This window comes from Sebastes fasciatus, chromosome 24 (assembly GCF_043250625.1).
Source record: "Sebastes fasciatus isolate fSebFas1 chromosome 24, fSebFas1.pri, whole genome shotgun sequence".
Classification (NCBI taxonomy): domain Eukaryota; kingdom Metazoa; phylum Chordata; class Actinopteri; order Perciformes; family Sebastidae; genus Sebastes; species Sebastes fasciatus.
This window is the reverse complement of record NC_133818.1, coordinates 9,058,746-9,082,729: the sequence shown is the minus strand read 5'-3', so window position 1 is coordinate 9,082,729 and position 23,984 is coordinate 9,058,746. Positions and strand designations below refer to the sequence as shown.

At 41.2% G+C, this 23,984-nt stretch overlaps 1 protein-coding gene and 1 long non-coding RNA gene across 3 annotated transcripts in view; both read right to left on the bottom strand.

Annotated features, from left to right (window-relative positions):
* Window positions 1–23,984, bottom strand: part of LOC141762921 (uncharacterized) — a 41,606-nt gene that overhangs the window by 2,946 nt on the left and 14,676 nt on the right. The window lies entirely within an intron of this gene.
* Window positions 1,664–21,309, bottom strand: abcb11b (ATP-binding cassette, sub-family B (MDR/TAP), member 11b). Of its 2 annotated transcripts, none has more exons than XM_074627081.1 (29): window positions 21,113–21,309; window positions 20,883–20,971; window positions 20,697–20,715; window positions 19,655–19,681; window positions 19,524–19,578; window positions 19,142–19,440; window positions 18,900–18,987; window positions 17,874–18,007; window positions 17,617–17,788; window positions 17,323–17,447; window positions 17,066–17,240; window positions 16,297–16,410; window positions 16,055–16,165; window positions 15,521–15,646; window positions 14,873–15,076; window positions 14,599–14,769; window positions 13,541–13,742; window positions 13,382–13,451; window positions 12,867–12,987; window positions 12,536–12,706; window positions 12,160–12,264; window positions 11,692–11,853; window positions 11,344–11,547; window positions 9,304–9,545; window positions 7,852–8,008; window positions 7,283–7,480; window positions 4,907–5,113; window positions 3,612–3,758; window positions 1,664–3,166 (listed from the first exon to the last, which is right to left on the bottom strand). In XM_074627081.1, exons 2-29 carry the CDS (start codon window positions 20,959–20,961, stop codon window positions 2,966–2,968), a joined length of 4,086 nt encoding a protein of 1,361 aa, XP_074483182.1. In that variant the 5' UTR covers window positions 20,962–20,971; window positions 21,113–21,309; the 3' UTR covers window positions 1,664–2,965. The 2 variants fall into 2 exon arrangements, with proteins under 2 accessions (XP_074483182.1, XP_074483183.1); XM_074627082.1 differs by having other exon boundaries at window positions 19,524–19,575.

Genomic DNA, 23,984 nt, shown 5'->3' with positions numbered 1-23,984 from the left:
CGGCGTCAACACCTGTTAACACGGAATAGAGAATGAAGCGGCCGCGCGGGAATTAAATATTCCTGTCAGAGTCAGAGAATTCACTCAGTCACGGAGTTCTTAAGTAGCTGTGTTATGCTATCAAACTGCTTATTCATGGTTTAAAAAGTAGAGGGAGAGGCCTACAGCAGCTCTCAGCTATAAACGGCTAAGCCCTGAAATGCCGCCATCCAGCATTATCTTCACATAGCAGGAAGCCCTGCCATGCATTATCCCAACATGTGTCTCAGAGGAAGGCAGCAGTGTTTTGCAATGCGGTTGTGATTTGCTGTGCTGGTACTAACACTGACAGCGCTTTTCTGTGTTTATCACATATCTTGACTGACGGCTAGAAAAATAAATTTCTCGTTTAGAATTAAACACCCGTACTTTTTTTTTTTCTACCCTATTAAATACAAATCACACATATTTAACAGGGTTTTTTCAGAGCACGCTTTTCATTTTTAGGTGGATTTCCTACAGTTCCTTCCAGGCAGCGTGTGATTTGTATTCATTTCTGCTGCCGGGTGCTGAGACCGAAACTCACTCGAGACGTATAATCCATCACAGTGACCGTTTCCTTGCCCTTGTTTTTCCGTCAAAATTATTCCATCATAATGCAGTTGAAGGCACGAGCTGTTTTCTCTCATTTAGTGGTGCAATATATGGAGGCCCAAAACCGACAAAAAGTAGTAACGTTTTTAACTGAGTTAGGGCTGTCTGTTGATTATAATATTTAATCCTGATGAATCACACATTGTTTATCTGTTCAAAATGTACCTTAAAGGCAGATTTGTCAAGTATTTAATACTCTTATCAACATGGGACTGGGCAAATATGCTGTTTTATGCAAATGTATGTATATATTTGTTATTGGAAATCAATTAACAACACAAAACAATGACAAATATTGTCCAGAAACCCTCACAGGTACTGCATTTAGCATAAAAAATATGCTCAAATCATAACATGGCAAACTCAAGCCCAACAGGTGTCAGTGTGCTGACTTGACTATGACTTGCCCCAAACTGCATGTGATTATCATAAAGTGGGCATGTCTGTAAAGGGGAGACTCGTGGGTACCCATAGAACCCATTTTCATTCACATATCTTGAGGTCAGAAGTCAAAGGACCTCTTTGAAAATGGACATGCCAGTTTTTCCTCGCCAAAATTTAGCATCATTGGTCCAGAGACCTCACATGATCACCAGCGTAGCTCCACCCACCTCCAACCTGCGCACAGGTCTAATTAGCTTAACTGAAAACACCTGTGAGGTATTTAAAATGCACTGGAACAACGAAAAGATGACTGACATGACTTCAAACAGGTAAACTTTCATTATGGTATATATTATTAGGGATTTAATTACTCCACGGCATGATTAACTGTTTCAAAACTATTAAACAAAACTGGTTTTCATCAGCTATAACTTTGCTTCGAGGAAAGGGGAAATACACAGATCTTGTTGGGCTGGCAATCAAACACTCGCGGCATTTGCAAGCAGTCAAGTGGCCACTTGTGTGTGATGTGTCTCCAGTAGCTGCCAACAGCGTCCAGGTGCTCGTTACGACTGAAGTTTATCAGAGCTCGCTGGGACACGCTTGATTTATGAGGCCGTTCCTCTTATTCACACTAATGCATGGCTCAGACACTTTGATGGTTTTATTTAATTCCCACATAAAGCATAAAAAAATACAGCATGAAAGTTACAATCAGATGAAAAACAAACACACATTCAGGAGCTGGGAGGAGGAATATACATCTCATGAAGCAATTAAATGTAATTATCTAGAAGCACATGTACATAAGACGCAGAGCATGACATTGTTTGGAATCGTTTCTGTCTATGAAAAGTAAAAAAAATGAATTATTTGACATTTGGGGAAATACAATTATTAATTTTCTTGCTGAGAGTTAGATGAGAAGATTGATAAGCTAAAGCTAGAAGGTGATTAGCTTATCCTAAAGTCTGGAGGCTGGGGGAAACAGCTAGCCTCGGTCCAAGTTAGCACTGCTAAAAACTCAACGAGTTGAGTCGAGTTCGATTTCAGAGTACTTACAACGTGAATATTACGCGACGAAAAAGGGACGTACTTTTCTTCGGAAAAAGATAAATTTTTCTGAGCTTTCGCACCGCGAATAAAGACATTAACCAATCACGTTGTGCGGAACGGGGTTGAGTTGCGCCTATATTTATGGAACAACAACACGGAGGCTCCGTAGTCCGAACCAGAACAGCAAACCTCCTTTCAACCTCGACAAAGGCAGCGCAGACCCGATACACTCCTTCTGATTTCACCTTTCACAATAAAACCCTATAATATTTTATTAGTGAGCGAGTATTTCACATTTTCGTGTGGCTCATTTGTCACGCTTCCGGTGTGTAAAGGTCTTAACTCTTGGCGAGAGAGCAAAAGAGCGTATTTCCGGAAATGTTGAACTATTGCATTTTGTCCAAACCATTGATGAAATGATATATTAAACATTTATTATTATTATTATATATATAAATTACTCTGATTACTTTCAGCAAGAAGAACAGATTTGCTATATTACAGTAATAATACATTAAATGATAATCATCTGTGGAGTTATAACTACGTTATGTTTGGATATGAATAATATAAATAATATTTAGACTGAATCCAACATGGCATGGAATTCAACTTCTTTGTTGATTATTGTTAGAGGACTGGTTTGGCGCTGTAGACTGGTGAATTGTGGGATACACTTCTGAATACCGCTGCATCAAGTGAAGGTTATAGATAATTGCCAACACATCAGAAAGACAATGACTTTAAAATACCCCAAAATAAATACTGTAAGAGTGAACAGGTGTATCTTTTCTTTCTTTTTCGTCTCTCTCTGGATGTGCGGTAATAACACTGCTTCTTACATTTGTCTCTCTCGGCTGCCTTGCTAATTGGCTACTGTTTCCCCGAGCAGTTAGCTGATTGGTGCTCCCGTGGTAACCAGCTTGTAGTAGGCTCCCTTCAGGGCCATGAGCTGGTCGTGCGTTCCCTTCTCGACCAGCAAGCCCCGGGACATGACGGCGATGATGTCAGAGTTCTGGATGGTGGACAGGCGGTGGGCGATGACGATGCAGGTCCGGCCCTCCCTGGCTTTGTCCAGGGCCTCTTGCACGGTCTGTCAAAACAACACAAACAGGAAGCGGCGTTAACCGACTCGCACACAGCCCATCCATCATCGGTTCTCCCACACAGCAGACGCACAAGCCTCACAATTACAGCAATTTCACAATCATGTGTTGATTACTATCATTACGATGTTCCAGCGTATCAACCGCGCCGCAGAGGCCTCTTTGCTCCTCAGCGTGGTTCAGCCATTTGAGGTGGAAAAGCTACTGCATAGACATCTTAAAGAGGCCCTACTGGAGGGCTGGTATGCACTGTGAGCTGCTGCTGATAATAATAGAGATGATGAATGATAATGATGTTAATGATAATAATAATTAACTGCCTGCCCTCCTTGCTCTCCATGCCCGGAGAATATCAAAGCGGATGCGCTGTGCTGTGATGTGGAGTGTGTGGATTCAACACGACGGCGGCGTTCAGAGTTTAATGAAGCGTACCTTCTCGCTCTCCGTGTCCAGGGCGGAGGTGGCCTCGTCCAGGAGCAGGATCTTGGGGTCACGTATGATCGCCCTGGCGATGGCGATGCGCTGCTTCTGGCCGCGGGACAGCTGAGAACCCTGGGCACCGACATTGGTGTTGTATTTCTGAGGCAGGATGGAATAATATGGTGAGTCATATCCCCTGTCTTATTTGTATTCTTTTTCAATGTAAGGTCATAAAAAAATATGTTTACTTTGTGAAAACATTGAGGAGCAGTAACAAAATGTCATGTGTCCCCTTGGCCCTTAATATTGGGACTTTCCATAACCACTCAGACTTTCTCGCCTTTTCTGTCACCTGGGACTGTCTGCACAAAACATCCTAAAGACCTTTATACACCGATGGCGCGACGAATAAACAATGGATCCGTATCAAGATTATTTGTTTATGTAATATAAATATTGCCATCAGCGGACATACCGTTAAAACTAAGTATCTACATCAGCATCGGCCTCAAAAATCCACTATCAGTCGGCCTAAACTCTGAAGTCACAAATAGTCAAAAAATGACGTCCTATGTCTTTTCTACGGAAGCCCAACATGGACACAAAAATACATCAATTGTCTTTTCTGTGGCTAAATCAGCACTAATACGTTTTCATTTTAAAACGCATAACTTTTGCTACATTTACGCCAAGCATCCACACTACTCCGGCGTTTTCGAGCCCCTCAAACGGAGACGTTTGAAAGCGCTGGTTGCGTTTTAGTCTGGACGGACAGAAACAGCGTCCTTTGAAAACGATGATGCGGACACCCTCCTTCGCTTCCTGATTGGGTTTTATCAGTCGTGACCTGACGTTCCCTGATGCATCACGCCCAATCACATGAATTTTTTCCAGAAGAAAAACAAACATCAGCCTCGACCACCAGCGGTTCATTTCAACATGGACAACGAGTTACAAGCGTTGCTGACCTTGTTGTCGACGCTAGTAGCTGTTGTGCAGTTAAATTCTGCATTTTTAAAAGTTACTATTGCCTGCATGCGTAGGAGGAAAGCTATTATTCTAGCGATTTGTGACAATTTCCGTGTCCAAGTATGGACTGAGATTAATTCTGTAATGGCCCTAAAACGCTCGTCTGGATGGAAATAATTTTCCAAAACGTATTAGTGTGGATGTAGCCTATGGAAGCTCTAAACGGACATGATTCAAACTTTTTTTTTCAATACCGTTAACTCAGGATAACAAACTTTGTTATCTCGAGATAATGACATCTGCTTGGCAAACATTCCACACAAAACCGCCCACTGTACCTCAGGAAGTGACATGACAAAGTCGTGGAGCTGTGCCTTCTTGGCGGCAGAGATGACCTCATTCATGCTGATTTCCCGCAAGTTGTCGCCATACTTGATGTTCTCCTCGATGCTGCAGTCAAACAGGATGGGCTCCTGGGACACGATGCCAATCTTGGAGCGCAGGAAGGGCACGCTGACGCGAGACGACTCTCGGCCATCAATCAGCTGCAGGAAGCAATTGATTTTACCATTAGGGGAAAGCAATATATTAACCAAAGACTGGAAATACAATCCACTTAATGAGCCATCATAACATCATCTCTGCTGTGATTTCTCTCCTAACTAGGCAGAGGTGATACTGTCCTTTTTAAATCTCAAACAGAGAATCAGGACTACGCGTTTCCAAACCACTTCCAACTCAATTAAGGCCATTTGAATGTTGGCAGAGATCCCTCACTGGCACAGAGGCGATCCTCCATCATGGGTGGAGTGCCCTTTTTTTTTTTTTAAATATATAGCACAGATTCAGCATAAATGTCTGATTTGATGAATGAATTAACATGAGAGTCAGAAACACTTCCATCATGAATGTCCAGCCATCATTCTTTGACTTTGACAAACTTCATACGGTGACACTAAAGGAGCCTCATGAGAGAGTGCACGTTGAAAGCATGACTTATTCATCGCACAGTGAGATAGCTGACATTTTGATAAAGGTCAGCATCTGCTGTGACAATATGATGTTTCAAACCTCTCATTTGTGCGTATCCTCGTTGAAAAGCATTCACCTGATTCTTCCTGGGCAGGTTAATGTTTTTCTTAAACATATATACTGTATGTATGTAACTGGTGGATGAAGTGTTCACATCCTTGATTTAAAACAGCGATAACTGATTTTATTTTGGCCTCTTGTGGGCAGTGGAAACGAGCTGTAAATGCAACACTTGCGCATTATCACCAACGTGTTAGCAAACAGTTGCCTATTTACACATCCGGCAGATACGTAGCAACATTAGCATTCATTTAGAGTCGTGTTTGTGTCCACCGGGCAAATGAAAGTCCAATATTCACTCTCCTTTTAGCTCTGTTTTTGGTCTCCACCAATTTCAGTTCAGCTGCTAATTACTCCACTATGTTCACCAGCTAGCTGCTAACGCGTCTGTCAGCCATTTGTTGCTCTGCAGCTAGCTATTTCATGATTGGTCAAGACCATGACTGCGGGGATAGCGCCAAATTGCCGGTGTATTGTCCGATTTATTCGTTAACACATACAAAACGAATGACTATTCCCACACATAAAATTCACCTCTGCAGTGCCTTTTGATTATTTTATCAAGACATTTCTCATTGTACACTTATATACATACCCACATATACTGTACATATACAGTATATGGCAATACAAGAGGTGAAGGAAGAGGAATCTTTTGTTTTCGGTGGGAATGGGGATCTTTCATAGAGTTCCTGAGGAGTGGCTATGGTTTGCATGTTTGACATTTTATAGTAAGTGTGGTCTTGGTCCCAATACTCTGGTATTGATCATGACTGGTCTTGAATACAACACTGGTATTAGTAGAGAAATGTACTCAAATGTCAAATCAATATCTGTGGTAGCTTAACCATTGGAACACTAGCAATAAGTGTGCAAGAGAGTTTTTTTGTAATGTTGACGTGCCCTCTCATCCGAATGCCAAATTGCCTCATTTACAGCCATTGGCAGTTGCATGGCCTGTTATTTACGGTAGTTTGATTTTTGTTTTCCCCCGACCTACTCTGCCTCTGATTGGCTAGCACTGGTTGCCTTCGATGCCTACGATTGGTTCAAGCTTTGGTAGGGTTAATGATTTCAATCATGTGTGGATGTTTTCAAAAGGTTTGCAGCCTTTCTGCATAGTGCTCTCATATATAATTACAATGTCCTGATTATGGATGAAAAATCTTCTTGAAAGTGTTGCTATATGGATGGATTAAAATTACAGATCCGTTGCGAGATTTAAATGTGATGTAATAATTAAACTTAATGTTGATATGGCACAATGATTAACAAGAAAATTAAAAAAAATATCAAAAAGGTTGACGACCCCTGTTACACATTATAATATTGGATTATTGTTTACTAATGCAAAGTGTAAGTAGTATTTTACTGTTGTATCTGGATGAGGTGGAGCTCATTTTAATTACTATTGGTTCGTTATATTTGTAAAGTAACTAGTAATTCTAAACTGTCAAATAAATGTAGTGGAGTAAAAAGTACAATATGTCCCACTAAATTTTGTGAAGTAAGGGTATTAATTAGCATAAAATAGAAAGTACAAGTACCTCAAAATTGTACCATTTACAGAATATACTATAAAACCTTTCATAAAACAACATTATTTTGCTGCGTGTCCTCACCACTCTGCCGTGGTCGGGATCATAAAACCTCTCCAGCAGCTGCACGCTGGTGCTCTTCCCACAGCCGCTGCTGCCCACAAAGGCCAGCGTCTGGCCAGGCTTCACTGACACATTCAGCCCATTCAGGACCTGGATATCTGGCCTGGTGGGGTAGGTGAACTTACAGTCAATGAACTCAATGTTCCCTTGGAAGTTATCCTGAAAACACAGCGGAGGGAGGGAGAGAGAACAAAGGTTACAGGTGTCAGGGTGCCACCTCCTGTCCACTAAAGGCAGATTAGACTCTCCAATGACACCGGTAATAAAGAGTTTCATTTAATTTAATTGTCATATGAGGGTTTTTATTATTCAAAATGTCTCTTAAAGGGACTAACAAGCCTTCCTTGTCTCCTTCCTCCATCTATACATCTCATTACATGACTTATGTAAAATTAATAAGCACAGCAATAAAGGAATAATAAATTAGACTTTCCGTCCTGGAAAGAGCAGGCAGCGCTCATTTTTTATGCACTCAGCATGTAATGTGGCGGAATAGCACATAATACGTAGCATAACATATGGCCTCGTACCCATTTATCTCCCTTATCGCTGTAGACGCTGATCTGAGGCACACGGTCCAGCAGCTGGAAGAAGCGTGCAGCTGAAATTTTGGCCTTGGCATAGCCGGGTGTGTACGAGGAGGCTCTGCCGAGGGCTGTGCCGCTGGTGACGATGGCTGAGATGACCCTGCCAGGGAAACCAACACAATGTGAGTTATCGATCTTTTTATACATCCACTGGCTCACCACAGGGGTGCATGTAAACATGTTCTAGTAAAAATACAAGCATGAACCTGAAAATGAGCATAATATGTCCCCTTTAAAGTTATAATTCTTAATATATTTGTGAAATCAAATATAGTGTTTGGTACTATTTGTAGTTTGCATTTTTTTGCAATAGCTGTTACATGTATTTGCATTCTGTAAATACCTCTCTATACAGTAGTTTTCATTGGTAGTGGCGGGGTCCGCCATGTTTAAAAAAATATGAAACAAGACTGATAGAAAGCAGTGCAACGTATCCTCATACAACGGTTCGTATCATATTTTACGTTATTCCTCATTTTTCATGCAGTTTCCTAAGAATGTCCAGCAACACATATCAATTTCCTCTCGTTACATCCATAGTCTTTTCAAAATAAACTTCCGTCTTCACAGAAAACAACTGAGTTATGTTTAAGCCACAGAACTACTTAGTTTTAGGCAACAAAACTACTTACTTAGGTTTAGGCAACAAAACTACTTAGTTAGGTTTAGGCAACAAAACTACTTAGTTAGGTTTAGGCAACATAACTACTTAGTTAGGTTTAGGCAACAAAACTACTTGATTAGGTTTAGGCAACAAAACTACTTGGTTAGGTTTATTCAACAAAACTACTTAGTTAGTTTTAGGCAACAAAACTACTTAGTTAGGTTTAGGCAACAAAACTACTTGATTAGGTTTAGGCAACAAAACTACTTGTTTAGGTTTAGGCAACAAAACTACTTGTTTAGGTTTAGGCAACAAAACTACTTGGTTAGTTTTAGGCAACAAAACTATTTAGTTAGGTTTAGGCAACAAAACTATTTAGTTAGGTTTAGGCAACAAAACTACTTGATTAGGTTTAGGCAACAAAACTACTTGTTTAGGTTTAGGCAACAAAACTACTTGATTAGGTTTAGGCAACAAAACTACTTGTTTAGGTTTAGGCAACAAAACTACTACAAACACCGGTCTCCTGGAAGAAAGTCCAGTGTTTTTGACCAACCCTGATCTCCGTCCTACGCTGCGTTTTGTTGCTCTTTATACTGCATGGCTCACAATTACGTGGATTACATATGAATTGATTTTGTGGGATATACACAAATGCCAGTGCATTATTTTTTGTAGGTACAGCTACGAACGGTGTAAGAGAACAGCCTGAGCAGTGTAACCTGGCATTAAATGTGGATGTAAACTGCAGTAAGGATAGGGAAGCACACTTGATAGCCTTCTCCTCTCACCTGAACACCAGGCTGAAATGAAGCCCCTCCTGTCGCACCAAGTAACCTCCAAACCTGTAGGAGGCGGAGTTGGTCAAGAAGATGACGCACTGGGCGAATCCGTAGCATGCTCCGTACACTTTGGCCTTCTTCAGGGCCGCGTCGTACGGCGCGTCCAGCTGCGCATAGTACATGTCCACAAAAATCCTCTCTTTCCCCAGGCCTGCGATGGTGCGGATGTTGTTCAGCGCCTCGCCGGAAATCTGCAAATAAAAGACTGGGGGGTTAAAATTCCGATACCGGATTAAACAGCACCGTAAAAACCGGGCAAAAAAGGCAGACATGAATAGAAGTTGTTCCTAATTTGTTTTTAATGTGTGAAGTAGAATCCGATATAGATAAAGCATGGGCTCTGTTCTTATCTATATCCTATTTTATGCTGCTGCAGTAAGCCAATTTCCCCCCATAGGGATCATTAAACTTTCATCTAATCCACTTTATTGCGATGGGTAGGGTTTACTGCATTGGGATAATTGAGATAGTGTAAAGGAAATTCACAGTAAATTGATTGTGAACTTTCCGGCTCCCGCTGCATTCTCCCGAGGTTTCATCCACCCTGCGTTGTCTGTACCATGACAGTCAGCATTTTAAGCCCGGGTGGCCCCAGTAGGTATCGAGCCTGACCGCGTTAGCTCCGCGGCAAACTTGCCAAAATTACAGCAGCACCTGATGAAATGCTTTTGTACCAAGTTCAGCTATAGGGCTGTAGAGCTGTTCTTCAGTGATGAGACAAAAGTGAAAAACCTAGAGACTAAAATAGACACTGTTGTTAATCCGTCTCTTATCTGCTGTCAGTAGATAAGTTGGCTGATGTCGCCCTCCACCTGAAAGTTGAGCAGGATTATTGAGACGACGCTTTTGACGTGTCACTCAAAATCTGAATACTGTGGTGTTTTATCAAACTGGATGCTGATAAAGTCACCAAAGAATAATCACTATCAACAGATTCTGCATTCAGATGCATATCTGTCGGCAACGGGACAAGATTATTGCATCCGAGTAGTATTGAATAGGGCTCTGTGTTGGCAAGAATCTGGCGATATGATACGTATCATGATACAGGGGTAACGATTCAATATATTGCGATACTGTAAGCAAGGCAATATATATTGATTTTTAAAAAATCTATTTTAGGAAAACTGTCATTGTATAAAGAATACACCAGAAATAACACAATTTTAGAATAGGAAAAAATAACACATTTATACTGCATGGTTTTTGCCCCAAACTGCATGTGATTATCATAAAGTGGGCATGTCTGTAAAGGGGAGACTCATGGGTACCCATAGAACCCATTTTCATTTATATATATTGAGGTCAGAGGTCAGGGGACCCCTTTGAAAATGGCCATGCCTTCAATTTAGCTAGTTTGGGCTTAGCGTCACTTGGCGTCATATGGACTGACTCAACCAATGGATTCTTTAGTTTTTTTCTAGTTTCATATGATGCCAGTATCTTCACTCTGGCTTTAAAACTGAGCCCACTACAACCTCTGAAAGATCGAATAGTGGCCGAGAATCTATACAGTATCACAAAACATAATATCGCGATACTCCTGTGTATCGATATTTTCTTACACCACAAGTATTGACCAATCACGTTCGAGCAGGCTTTGGTTGAATGCAGGTAAACAGTCCGTGTGGAGAGCAAAAGAGGCGGAACGCATTGGACGAAATGCAATCTAGAAACCGGCTGGCTAGCGATGATTTAGCTTTTTATTGGTTTAACATTATGAACTGGCTACTTGTGAAACAATCCGGTCGTACACGTCATCTCTCAACGGCAATTCCGGTCTCGCATCTTAAGTTGCTAATCGGACTGGAAACAATGAGCAGCGCACGGATATCCGCTGGCTACACCGGAACCTCAGAAATATAGACCCTTGACCTCAGAGGCTTATCAGTCGCTAGACCGGAAGTCGTTGGGTTTCCGAGATTGACCGATGACAGGTGAAAATAGATTTTGTGGTGAAGTTGTACAATATAAACGTCAATGTCTGACCCGTCCGGCGGTCTCCATCGCCTGCTTGTCCTGCTTCGCGAACCCGGTCAGCATCTTCGCCTGGAAGCCGCTAGACAGAGCGATGAACGGCAGGAAGCACAGGATGAGCATCGTCAGCTTCCAGCTGAAGTAGAAGGACATGAGGACGGCCACGCCGATGTTGGTCAGGGAGTTGACGATCATGCCGATCTGCGAGCCCGTGGCCTTAGAAGAAGAAGAGTGGGAAAAGAAGGATGGTGTTACTGGATTGGACTGGATCATCCAAAGCGAGGATACCAAGCAAAACGAATATGGGACTGACTTCCTTTTCAAACCCCACTATCTTTTTATACCGAGGCTGCAACTCACTCCTTGAACTTGCGAGGCATCAGTCGCCAGACGTGTGGTCAGCGCTCCGGGGCTGTTCCTGTGATCATCAAACCAGCCGATCTCTTGGCCCAGCATGGCGTGGAAGCCGAGCCGCCGTAACCTGCGGGTCAGCAGCTCCCCAGACTTGGAGAAAGCATAAGCCTGGAGACACACACGCACAGGAAGTCGTTTTTATTAAAATCCCATCACAGCGATCTTCAACATAATGTAATAAAATGAGAAAATTGTGTCTTTGCCGTCCTTCTACCCCGGGGGTGTCAGAACTGATGGATCAATCATAGAACAGCACCTCTGCTCTGCTGGATGTAGGAAAATCTTTTTTCATCCAAAGGGAGAGGTATTCATTCGACAAAATAAAAGAGATCTCTTGTGACTTTACCCTAACCTTGAAGTCGAGCAGAGAAACACTAAAGCAATCAGTCTTGTCGAAGCAAACCGCTACTCTACCTGAAGCATCTGCGTGAAGAAAGAGACCACGCCGACCATGACAAAGAACACGCAGATACCATCAATCTCCTTCCTCTGAGCCACGGGATCTGTTACTGAGAACGTCTACAAACACACACAGAGAGAGAGAGAGACATATGTGCAATACAAAAACATGTTAATATGGACCATCGTACACTTTCATAGGACTGTACTGGTGGGCCAAGCTTGTTAGAGTTGGTTAGACTGGCAGTTTAAAGCCCTTCTATGTAGATTTTTTATGTAAATATAGAATTTTTTTAATAATTTTTACTCCAAAAGCAGGAAAGTTTGTTTGTTTGTAGAAAAAATTGATTAAAAATGATACGTAAAAAATAGATTTTTGATTAAATCTCACCGCCAGGATTTGACTGAACAGTAGAGCGTAGACTGGGTTGACCCCTCCGTTTATGGCGGCGCCAAAGGATCCAAAAAGCATATAGGGCCACTCCGGTGCGTTGTACTTCAGGATCCTGGCAACCGGAGCAGGCTCCACATATTCCTCCTCCTCCTCCTCTGGGATGGCATCCTGAGCACACAAATACACATCTATTATACCTGTATATACTACCTGAGGATTGATATAGAACAAAGAAACATTTCAATTGGTTTTACACTGTAATTATTGTTGACCTGCGTCAACCAACCCACGTATAAAATTGCAAACCCTCCCACTCGCGCGCACACACCTGGGATTTGTCTGCCTGTGACACAGCGTAGGCTCTGGGGCCGAGCTCCCCGGCGATGGAAACCGAAGACTCCGGGATCAGATTGGACAGCTGGGATCGAGACCGCTGGCGGATAGACGCTCTGCAAAAAACAACAAAACCTACCTAGTCAGAAAAACAGCAATCATGCACATGAATATTCAAAGGACACAGGAATTGCTGTTCTTCTTGCATTCATTACTAAGGTGCTCGTAAATGGTGGCGATCGAAGACCTCGAGCCTCCTCTTGCTGTTGCACCACTTCTAAGTGGCTCGGGATGATAGTGTCAGCTAAATGCTCCAAATGTCGGAGCAAATGGAAGAGGGTAATTAAGTAAACGAAGGTGCCGATTTCTGCCGTGACACGCCTCAATTTCTGCCACAAAACGACTGCTGTAATAATCCTATTTAGATGCACAGTCAGGGCCGCGGAAATGGATATTACAGATTACACAAATAAGCAAATGAGCGAGTGCTGAAGGGCAGGGGGGTGATACCTCAAACTGGCACGGTAGCTGCCGGCTCTGGATATATTCAGCCTCTCTGGCTCTTCTTCTTCGTCAGCCACTAAATGAAAGAGATCCAACAAAGAGCGACGATCACAATCCTTCTATAAGTGGGTGAATATCTTTCTGAGACCCCGGGGTTGGACTTACTTTGCCGAGCCTTCTCGTTGAGGGCCTTGTCTCCTTGGCTCTGCAGGGTGACGAGGGTGAAGTAGACGCCCTTCCTCTCCAGCAGCTCGTTGTGCTTGCCCTTCTCCACAGCCTGGCCGTGCTCGAAGCCGACGATCACGTCGGCGTTCTTTATGGTGGACAGCCGGTGAGCGACGGAGATGGTGGTGCGACCCATGCGTACCTGTGACGAAATCAAACATATGTCAGTGCATCATTTATGCTGGGAACTAAGAAAAAGTGAAGTTTGATTTCACATTTGGTCAATATTTTGTGCTCTTTTGTTGGCTGGGAAGTGGATTTTTGTTCTTTTGGTATGATCATGTACTTTTCATAGTCTATAGATCTTATTAGCTGTGTTTCCATTCAATTGTCAAGCAAATTTTAAGAACTTTTGAAATGTCACAAAATAAGAAATGCGAATTAGTCGCGTTTCCAGCAACTGGTTTGGAGTGAATAAACTCTTTTCCATTGGGTTATTGGGCCATTTCAATATTTTTTACCAAATGAATTCTTATGTAATCCACTTAATTGTGAATCGGGAAGTATAGAGAGGTGTAAATGCCACAGAGGGAAGAGGTTGGGGTGGAAAACACTGGACTTCATCCCCAAGGAGACCGGTGTTTGTGTCCCGTGTGAAACCAGAAGTCAACGTTGATTTATTTGTCACATAACTTCTGTACTTAAGTAACGGCACTTTCGGAGTTATTTTAACTCAAACCACGATCTTTTCCTAATAAGTAGTTTTGTTGCCTAAACCTAACCAAGTCGATCTTTTCCCAAACCTAACAAAGTAGTTTTATTTTGAAAAGACTGGGGCGGAAATTGACACGTATGCCACATGTTGCTGGACATTCGTAGGAAAAAGCACGAAAAACACGTTGACAATCGTGCTGAGCGTCACAAAGAGAAAAAAAAGGGAAATTCGTAGATTAAATTTCGTGGCTATTTTAGTCGTGAGACTGTGTTGAGGCTACACAATAAAACCATAAGTTATCCGAACCTGAGATGAGAACAGCACATAGACCAGTGCGACTTACTTTATCCAAAGCTTCTTGAACTATCGCCTCGCTCTCGTTGTCGAGGGCAGAGGTCGCCATGTCCAGCAGCAGGATACGTGGTTTCCTGACCAACGCTCGAGCGATGGCAATACGCTGCTTCTGACCGCCGCTCATCTGACCTCCACCCTCCCCCACCAGGGTGTCGAATTTCTGTCAGAATAAAAAGAAAATGACAGGGAAAGTTATGAAACCTATTGGTCGCTTTTACGTATTTGCACTTAGAAATTCGCCGGATCCTCCGCCGCCGCGTCACCTGCGGCAGATCCATGATGAAGTTGTAGGCGTTGGCCTCCTTCGTAGCGCTGATGATGTCCTCCATGGAGACGCCGGGTCGACCGTAGCGTATATTCTCAGCGATGGTGGTGGCGAACAGCACGGGCTCCTGCTCCACGATGCCAATCAGCGAGCGCAGCCATTGGATGTTCAGCCCTCTGATGTCATGTCCGTCCAGGGTCACCTGAGGTGGACAGCACAGAGCGCTGGATTTGCCAAAATTGATGGATGATGCTATTAAAATGCTTTGCTGCAAAATAATGTGTTTTTTTTGCAACAATGCTAGATTCAAATGGTAAGGTTGTTAGTCTTGTGAATAACCTTCATTGTGCTGTAAAAGGCTATTTCCTCCTCTAGAAGCTGAAAGGAATAAGAGAGTAAGGTGTGCAAAGACCTGTAATTCCAGTTGAAGTGAAAAACGAGGCTGTTAGGACCCATTGGCTGAATAATGAAATAGATTATCATGTACTTCTATCACCCTCGGGGGATGGTTATTTTTGAATCGACTAGAATAAAGCTTAAAAGGAAGGAGTCAGCAGCGTCAAGGGAATCTTCAATCAGGAGTTGACAAAAAGCACCGCTGAGAGAAGCATCACATGAGAACATGTGTCTCGCCTGTCAAACCCACCATGCCCTCTTTAGGGTCGTAGAAGCGCTGGAAGAGCTGGATAGCGGTACTCTTCCCAGCTCCGCTCGGACCGACAAAGGCTGTCGTCTCCCCTGACTTCACTGCAACGCTGAGCCGGTCCAGGATCTGAGGAGAGATCACATGACACTGAAATCTAATTCTACCCTCAGTTGTATATGATAAACAGTAGGCAACTCCGGGGTCTGAAAAGTGAAGCCGATGCTAAACCAGCAGAACCTCTGGTTGCAAAAAGAAATCTGATTGTATAGAAGTCTATGAGAAAATGAGCCTACTTCTCACTTGATTTATTACCTCAGTAAACATTGTAAACATGAGTTTATGGTCTCAATGGCTAGTTTATGCCTCCGGAGGCATTACGTTTTCATTACGCCACCCTCTCGTGTCACTTCTGGTTGCAAATAACCAAGATGGCGACAGTCAAAATGCCAAACTCGAGGCTTCAAAACGACGGTGATTGCGTAAACTTCTTATATACAGTCTATGATGATAACGAGTGTAGAAGCATGAAAGTACCTTGACTTCAGGTCTGGAGGGGTAGTGGAAGGTCACATCGTGAAACTCAATGTCTCCTTTGACCCTGTCGAGCTTGTATCCAGCCTCAGATAGACAATCAATCTCCGGCTCCTGACACACGTGGCACATTTAAAAAACAAAAATGAGACTTGTCAAGAAGAGGCAATGGTTTCCTGTCAAAAAAAATACAGTCCCTTGTAGGGATTCAAATCTTGCAAAATTCTAACATGAAGCATTCTCACTCTGTCAATAGTCTCGAAGATGACGGTAGCAGCTCCACGGCCTGCAGCGAACGCCTCCAGACATGGCGAGGCCTGCCCCAAGTTCATGGCTGCTATCAAAACACCAAAGAACACCTGGAATGAAGAGGTCAGTGTATTATAGCTCCAAAGTCTCTCTTGGTTACATGGAAATGGTGAAATTCTGCATGTGATTTTTATCAAAGCAGTATTTTTTTGTTTTGTCTTGCACTGTTTTGTCCATATAATTGTTGTTTGACATCAAGCATGGATTTTTGTTCTGAAAAATTTCCACCGAGATTTATAAAAACTGATTTTGTGGGTTGTTATGAATGCTTTTGGTCCAATTTTTCGGACTGTTGGTGTTTCAGAATAACAATGGGCTGTCCCCTTCTCAACACCCAATTAAGTACTACCCTCAACAACCAAATAAAGTACAATATATGGCTTGAGATCGCCCAGAAGTTGGGATGATGATGGTAATGTAGCGGATATGCACATGCTAAAGTTATATGTTGGTCACTGAACGGGGCTAACCACAACAGCTAGCGTTAGCATCACATTTGGGGTTTGGGTTCTCTAGTTAACGTTAGCCCCTTAGACATTCTGTCTGGATAGGTTTTTGGTGTGTGGAGTGGACACGGCACTATTCAGGAGGAAACGCATTGGGCCTCATTGATGGAAATGGAACATGGTAACACAGATAATTCGCACTGGACCCCATTTTCGCATCGCACTGGTGAGCATATTTTGAACATGGTAATTGTGATACCTGCAGTAGTGTTCCTGGCGTGTACTCCTCAGTGTCCACCACCAGGCTGGAGCCATACCAGAAGGCCAGACCATAGCACAGAAAGATGATCATCCACATATATCCGGTGAAAAAGCCCATGATCAGACCCTTCCTGATGCCCCAGCGCTGCGCCGAGATCAAGTTTCTGTCGTACCTGTAGAGGACAAGAGCTCAACTCAGCTTCATATATATATAGGAAAAAAGGAAATCTTTAACTTTTATCTGGCAAATTTTACCTTTGCACTTCTTTAATCTCCCCACCGAAAGCAGCCACGGTCCTGATGGAGGAGAGGACCTCGTCTGCTACGGCTCCAGCTTTGGCGTAGGCCTGCAGCTCCATCCCCGTTAGCTTAGCCACAAACTAGAGACAAAACAGAGTGACGGAGAGTTGATGGAGAAGAGATGAGAAATCAGAAAGTCAATTAATGTGAAATCAACAAGACAAGTCAAAAGAAGTCAAGTCAACAAGTCAAGTTAAGAGAAATCAAGTCGTTAAGTCAAGAGAAATCAAATAAAATCTCAAGTCTCACCACAGCCATAAGACCAGCCCCAACACCGATCAGTGGACTCGCTGCGACAATGACGAGCGTTAACTTCCATCCTTTCACAAAGCCGATGCAGAAACCGCACACGAAGGTGGTGAAGCGCTGCAGGAAAATGGCAACTTCATCCGCAATGGCATCGTTGATCTTGTTGATATCACTGTAAAACAGATATATAACCACTTTAACACCAATACTCCAAAATACTCCACGAGACAGACGTCATGTCATCGTTTCTCACTCACTCTGACATGCGAGTGTTGAGCTCCCCGACGGAGGTGCAGTCGAACCAGCCGATCTCCATCCTCATCACTTTGCTGAAGTACATTTTCCTGATGATCTGAATCTGCTTGGCGGCGGACGTCACCCACAGGGAGATCTATCAGTTGTAAAAGACCGGTTATTGGGGCAAGTCATAGTCAAGTCAGCACACTGACACACCGACAGCTGTTGTTGCCTGTTGGGCTGCAGTTTTCCATGTTATGATTTGAGCATATTTTTGATGCTAAATGCAGTACCTTTGAGGGTTTCTGGACAATATCTGTCATTGTTTTGTGTTGTAAAATATATACATACATTAGCATAAAGCAGCATATTTGCCCACTCCCATGTTGATAAGAGTATTAAATACTTGACAAGTCTCCCTTTAAGGTACATTTTGAACAAATAAAAAAATGTGTGATTAATTGCAATTAAATATTTTATTGACAGCCCTAAAATAAATAAATTACTCGATATATAAATTAAATATAGCAAAAATATTAAAAATAAATGTAGCCATTAATTAATTGATAAAATGTGACATAAATTGGTGTTTCAGTTTTAATTTGCTTCTTTATTAACTTTGTATTAATTCCCTTATTTATTTACTTTTCTGTTTTATTTTCCCTTTTATTTATTTATTCATTTACTTTTTATTTTGGCAATTTTTGTCCTCCATACAAAGTAGTCCCTATCCTGCAAATAAGATTAAAACCAGTTTATTAATGTGCCGAAAGGTCCCATCCAGTTTTCCAGTCTGTCCAGTAATATGTTGTGGTCGACCATGAATGCAAATCTGAGAGAGGAGTTGACTATTTGCGGAAGATCTGATACCATAAAATAAAATAAAATAAAAGCTTGTCGGCTGAATACCAAGGCAGCAGAAGGAGGATTCAATAGGTTGCATAATTTCCTTCAAGATTTCATAGATTGAGCTGGTTTTAAGTGGATGACTAATCTAATTTTCGACAAGTCTCTTTATATGAAAACACTGACATTTTAAGACCAACCTGAAAGTATCCCAGCAAGAAGACAGCTGCTGCAATTCCAATATAATAAAAGGCAAATTGAGTCATTTCGTATTCAATGTCGAGAATCCTGAAAGAGAGCGGAAATACAGGAAATGAATCATATATGAGAACTACAAAACCACATGCACTTAAACACAGATCTGAAACTTTTAATATTACATCTTACACTATATTTGATGTCGAAAACAGCCCACCTCATGCATTTCTCACTACCCACTTACCCACACGGCCTGCCCTCCAGCGGCGTGAGCATCGCCCATGTTGAATTGTTCATGAGGCCCCAGCCCGACTGGTTCTGCGGCGTGTTCCCGGCGGTGTAGTTCTTCTTCCACTGGATGGTATTGTTCACGCACTCCTTCCTGCCGTCGCTCAGCTCGTTGAGCTCGATGTCGTACTCGATGAAGGTGTCGGTGAGCAGGCCGAACACCAGCAGCATGAGGGGCTGGGCCGAGCCGTGCAGCACCGCGCACACACTGCCCACCACCATCATCAGCACCTCCTTGCATGTGGAAAAACGGAACTGGACAGGCACAACACTCGCATTAGGTGGACGAGTGGAGATGAAGAAAGAAGGTGTTTCATAGTGAAGAATGAATATTTTACCAGCTGAAAGAAGCCGACCCGTATCGCTGGTTGCTCTGCATTTCCCTTATATCTGCTGGATTAGAAGATCAGTTTTTATATAGTAAATATACAGAAAATATACAGTCTCTCTATTGCTATCTTGTACTTACTTATCATCTTTGGAAGTTGTCTTGGTCCTGCATGGAAAAAGAAAGATGCAACAGTACTGTTGAAGACACTACAAATGCATTTTTTGTCTCACGTGAGATCAACAAAAGCATGTAGACACACGTGGATAGGCCTGCCTACATACATACAGACAAGTACTCATGGTCATTGACCTCCACAGAGATAATGTTGCTTTCTAGCTACCACGTTTCTGGTTAAAAGGGAGACTTCAGAAGAAAGTCAAAACTTAAAACAAATCAAGTCAATCAACAAGTCATGTCAAGAGAAGTCAAGTCAAAAAGTAAAGACAAGTCAACATCTCAAGTCAAGAGAAGTCAAGTCACGTCAAGTCAAATCGACAAGTCTAGTCGTCAAGTCAAATGAAGTCAAGTCTAAAAGTCAAGAGCGGTCAAGTCAACAAGTCAACTCAAGAGAAGTCAAGTCAACAAGTAAAGACAAGGCTAGTCGTCAAGTCGAGAGGTCAAATCAACAAGTCAAGAGTAGTCAAGTAAACAAGTCAAGAGATGTCAACAAGTCGAGAGAAGTGAAGTCGTCAAGTCAAGAGAAGTCAACAAGTCAAGAGAACAAGTCAAGCCAATAGAAGTCAAGTAAACAAGTAAAGACAAGTCAAAAACTCAAGTCAAGAGAAGTAAAGTCACGTCAAGTCAAATCGACAAGTAAAGACAAGTCTAGTCGTTAAGTCAACAAATCAAGACAAAAGAAGTCAAGTCAACATGTCAAGTCTATATGTAAAGACAAATCTAGTCAACAAGTCAAGTCACACATAATGAGTAGTACTTCTAAAACTCAACCTGTGATAAAAAAAAACAGTAAGTCAAAAAGTCAAGTAAAGACGAATCTAGTCGTCAAGTCGACAAGTAAAGACAAGTATAGTTAACAAGTTAAGGGAAGTAAAGTAATACATAATGAGTACTACTTGTAAACTCAACCAGTGATTTATTGATCTTAAAACAATATCCAAGTTAATTAAGAAAAAAATGCATAAATAGTGTAATAGCGTAAAATAGCCCAAAGAACACTTACGTATTCGAGCCAGCTGATTCTGCAACACAATAATGCATGAATAAATTTAATTGATTAATAGAATAAGAATTCAAGGCTTTTTCAATTTACATCTGTAGCTTTAATTTTTGTTCATAATATTTTATTCAAATAAAACAACAGAGCATTTCTGTTTAATGGAACACATCCACTGTCATTGTGCATTACCTTCATCTGAAAACTCATAGCTGTGGTTTTCTTGTCCCAGTTTTTTAATGCTTTGCAATCTAACTGATCCAGTCGGCATGTTGACTCATCTAGCAAAAAGAAAGCACATTTCAGATGTCCAAAAGCAGAATAATTAGTATATGAAGGTCATGTCGAACATTAAATCACACTTCTTTTTTTTAGCAATCATCCACTTTAAATATAGAAATCCACTTAAAAACGAGACTTACCTACACGTTTCCTCGTTAAGAGAAATCTATCTTTCTTATCCTTGATTGAAACTAATCATGAGTTCTAAAAAAAAGGAGTCAAATTAAACCAGCTGTAGCAGCAGCACTCCTACACTTAAGTCCAGTATCCAGACACTCAGTTGTTGCGTCCCCCAGCTAGTTGTAGTGGTGGCAGCTTGTCCCGACACTGTTATCTTGGCAGCGATTGTCATACTCTTATTGAACAGAATTGGCTGGAACTCGGGGTCAGAGTGTGTTGTTTTAGGGTAAGTGTCCTGTCGGTTTATGCTGCTAAAAAGGCCAATGACCTCGCCGGGCAAATATTTTACCTGCGGAGGCCCTGCACCGTTTCCGCATCCTTACTAACTGAACGTGACTGATGTATTCACACAGATGATGGCTATAAATGAGAATTATTCAACATTCTTTAGATGGGAAATAATGTATAGTTAATGGGGGAGGTAGTAGCTCAGTTTGTAATTATATGCTAATGTGCTTCTACAAATTGTGTAAGGCTTCAAACATAAAAATGCTGTTGTTTGTTTGGTCCTGATTGATGCAGGGATTAATAGGATTTAAGTGACGACCAGAAGCTTTAGTGAACAATTCTTCAATCACTATATAAAAATGTCAACCCGGTCTCACGGGAAGGCGTATAAATCCCCCAACATTACACGTGTCATAAGTACACATTTTAGGCTTTTCGCGTGTCATTTGTACGCCACGCAAATGTCCACAGTTATGTTCAGGCAAGAAAAACTACTTAGTTAGGGTAAGGGAAAACGTTGTGGTTGGGCTTAAAATAACTATTTTCTCATGGTTAAAAGACCGGTGTTTGTCGGATCCATCTACCTCCCCACCCCACCACCATGGTTGGGCTTAAAATAAGTAAGTAAACTAAGAAAAAATGTACGGAAACAACGTAACGCAACTACAGAAAACACATCACAAACGACAATAAAAAATTATACAATCGACAGATGACATAAACATCACTAACGTAACTTACAAAACACGAGTCTCACGGTTAAAAGTCCGGTGTTTGTTGGACCCATCCACCATGGTTGGGCTTAAAATAAGTAAGTTAACTAAGAAAACATGTACAGGAACCAACGTAACTCAACTATAGAAAACACGTCACAAACGTCAATAAAAAAACATGACAAACGTCACTGACGTATTCTCGCTTTTTATACGTCACTAAATCTTACTGTAGCATTTGTACGCAGATGCGTTAACAGTGCAGTCAGTACAAGATACATGGCGTACAAATAATACGCAGATATCAAGAAAGGCATTTATACGTCTTTTGTGCGAACAGGCTGACAATAGAGTCACTTTGGAGATCACTTGATCACTGTGGTTACACTACAAAATTGTATCTGAGGCACTGTACACAAACTGGCCATGTATGTTAATCTATTAGCTAATTATGCTGTCTTTAACCGTCTCTTAAAGCGACACTGTCACTTTTAACAGAAGAAAAAAAACATCCTTCTTCGCACAAATGAAACGCTTAATTCTTAAGCATTTAACAATATCCCATTATCGTCACACTGTTAAAGCTACAACATAGTTTTACTCTACATGTGCGCATGCAGCTGAGGGCAATGACATTTAGGTCATTGCACTCAACTTCCTGATCAGCTTCATACTTCTGTCATCTTTTTTTCATCTTGAATGCAACAGCTAGGGGAATGCAGATTATTTTCATACTGCCGAAATATAAATCTAATATGATTGTTTTCTGATGCAGCTGAAGGTTTGTTTACATCATTAAAGTTTGAAAAACACAACAGGCCTGTATTTAGTTATCAGCTTTAATCATTCGAAACTCACAAAAAGCTTAATTTTCATCTATAAATCAGGCCGTTCAATTATGTATGAGAATATAATAGCCTACTTATGATTATATTGTCAAAAATGACTGATTGGGTCTGCACGCTTATACACATGAAAACGGCTGATTGCTCACTGGTGTTATTGCACTGTAGGTCACTCACTGTTGCCTTCATGCGCCGTCGGGAAACTACGAAAATAGTTCTTACAGTCTTAAATGCAAATTTTTAGATTAAAATTTACAGTCTTTAATGCAACTTTTTGCACATTTTTAGATTATAATTTACAGTCTTTAATGTTAATTTTTAGAGTATAATTTACAGTCTTTATTGCACATTTTTAGATTATAATTTACAGTCTTTATTGCACATTTTTGCACATTTTTAGATTGTAATTTACAGTCTTTATTGCACATTTTTAGATTGTAATTTACAGTCTTTATTGCATATTTTTAGATTATAATTTAGTCTTTAATGCACATTTTTAGATTGTAATTTACAGTCTTTATTGGACATTTTTAGATTATAATTTAGTCTTTAATGCACATTTTTAGGTTATAATTTACAGTCTTTAATGCACATTTATTCACATTTTTAGATTATATTTTACAGTCTTTAATGCACATTTATTCACATTTTTAGATTATATTTCACAGTCTTTAATGCAATCTTTTTGTAATATGTACATATCATGTCACTTTATGTACATATTGTAATATGTACAATCATGTCACAGTAAATATAAATCCAACTCACTGTACATACAGTATACAGACATCTTCACTTCTTCAATATAAATAAAATGCATTATTTATTAATACCATGCTTGAGTGTTGTGTAACGTCATCCTAAAGGGAACTGAGCTGACTCCAGTACCATCAGATATATTAAAACTATAAAGTGAATGCACACAAACAATCCAAGATACTGTTGACATGTTCTATGTCCCCTGAGTGTAAATTGTGTGTATTGTAATTTGTTTAGCAGCACTGTGTAAACAACCATGTTGTTTATTATTTTTTCTACTGAATCAT

Excerpts from the sequence above, each read along its gene's own strand:
- abcb11b (XM_074627081.1), bottom strand. The coding sequence starts at position 20,961 with ATGCCGACTGGATCAGTTAGATTGCAAAGCATTAAAAAACTGGGACAA. Across the intron at positions 11,854-12,159 it reads TCTTCACGCAGATGCTTCAG|GCTTATGCTTTCTCCAAGTC; the intron begins GTAGAGTAGCGG and ends GTGTGTCTCCAG. Across the intron at positions 3,167-3,611 it reads TGGACACGGAGAGCGAGAAG|ACCGTGCAAGAGGCCCTGGA; the intron begins GTACGCTTCATT and ends TTGTTTTGACAG.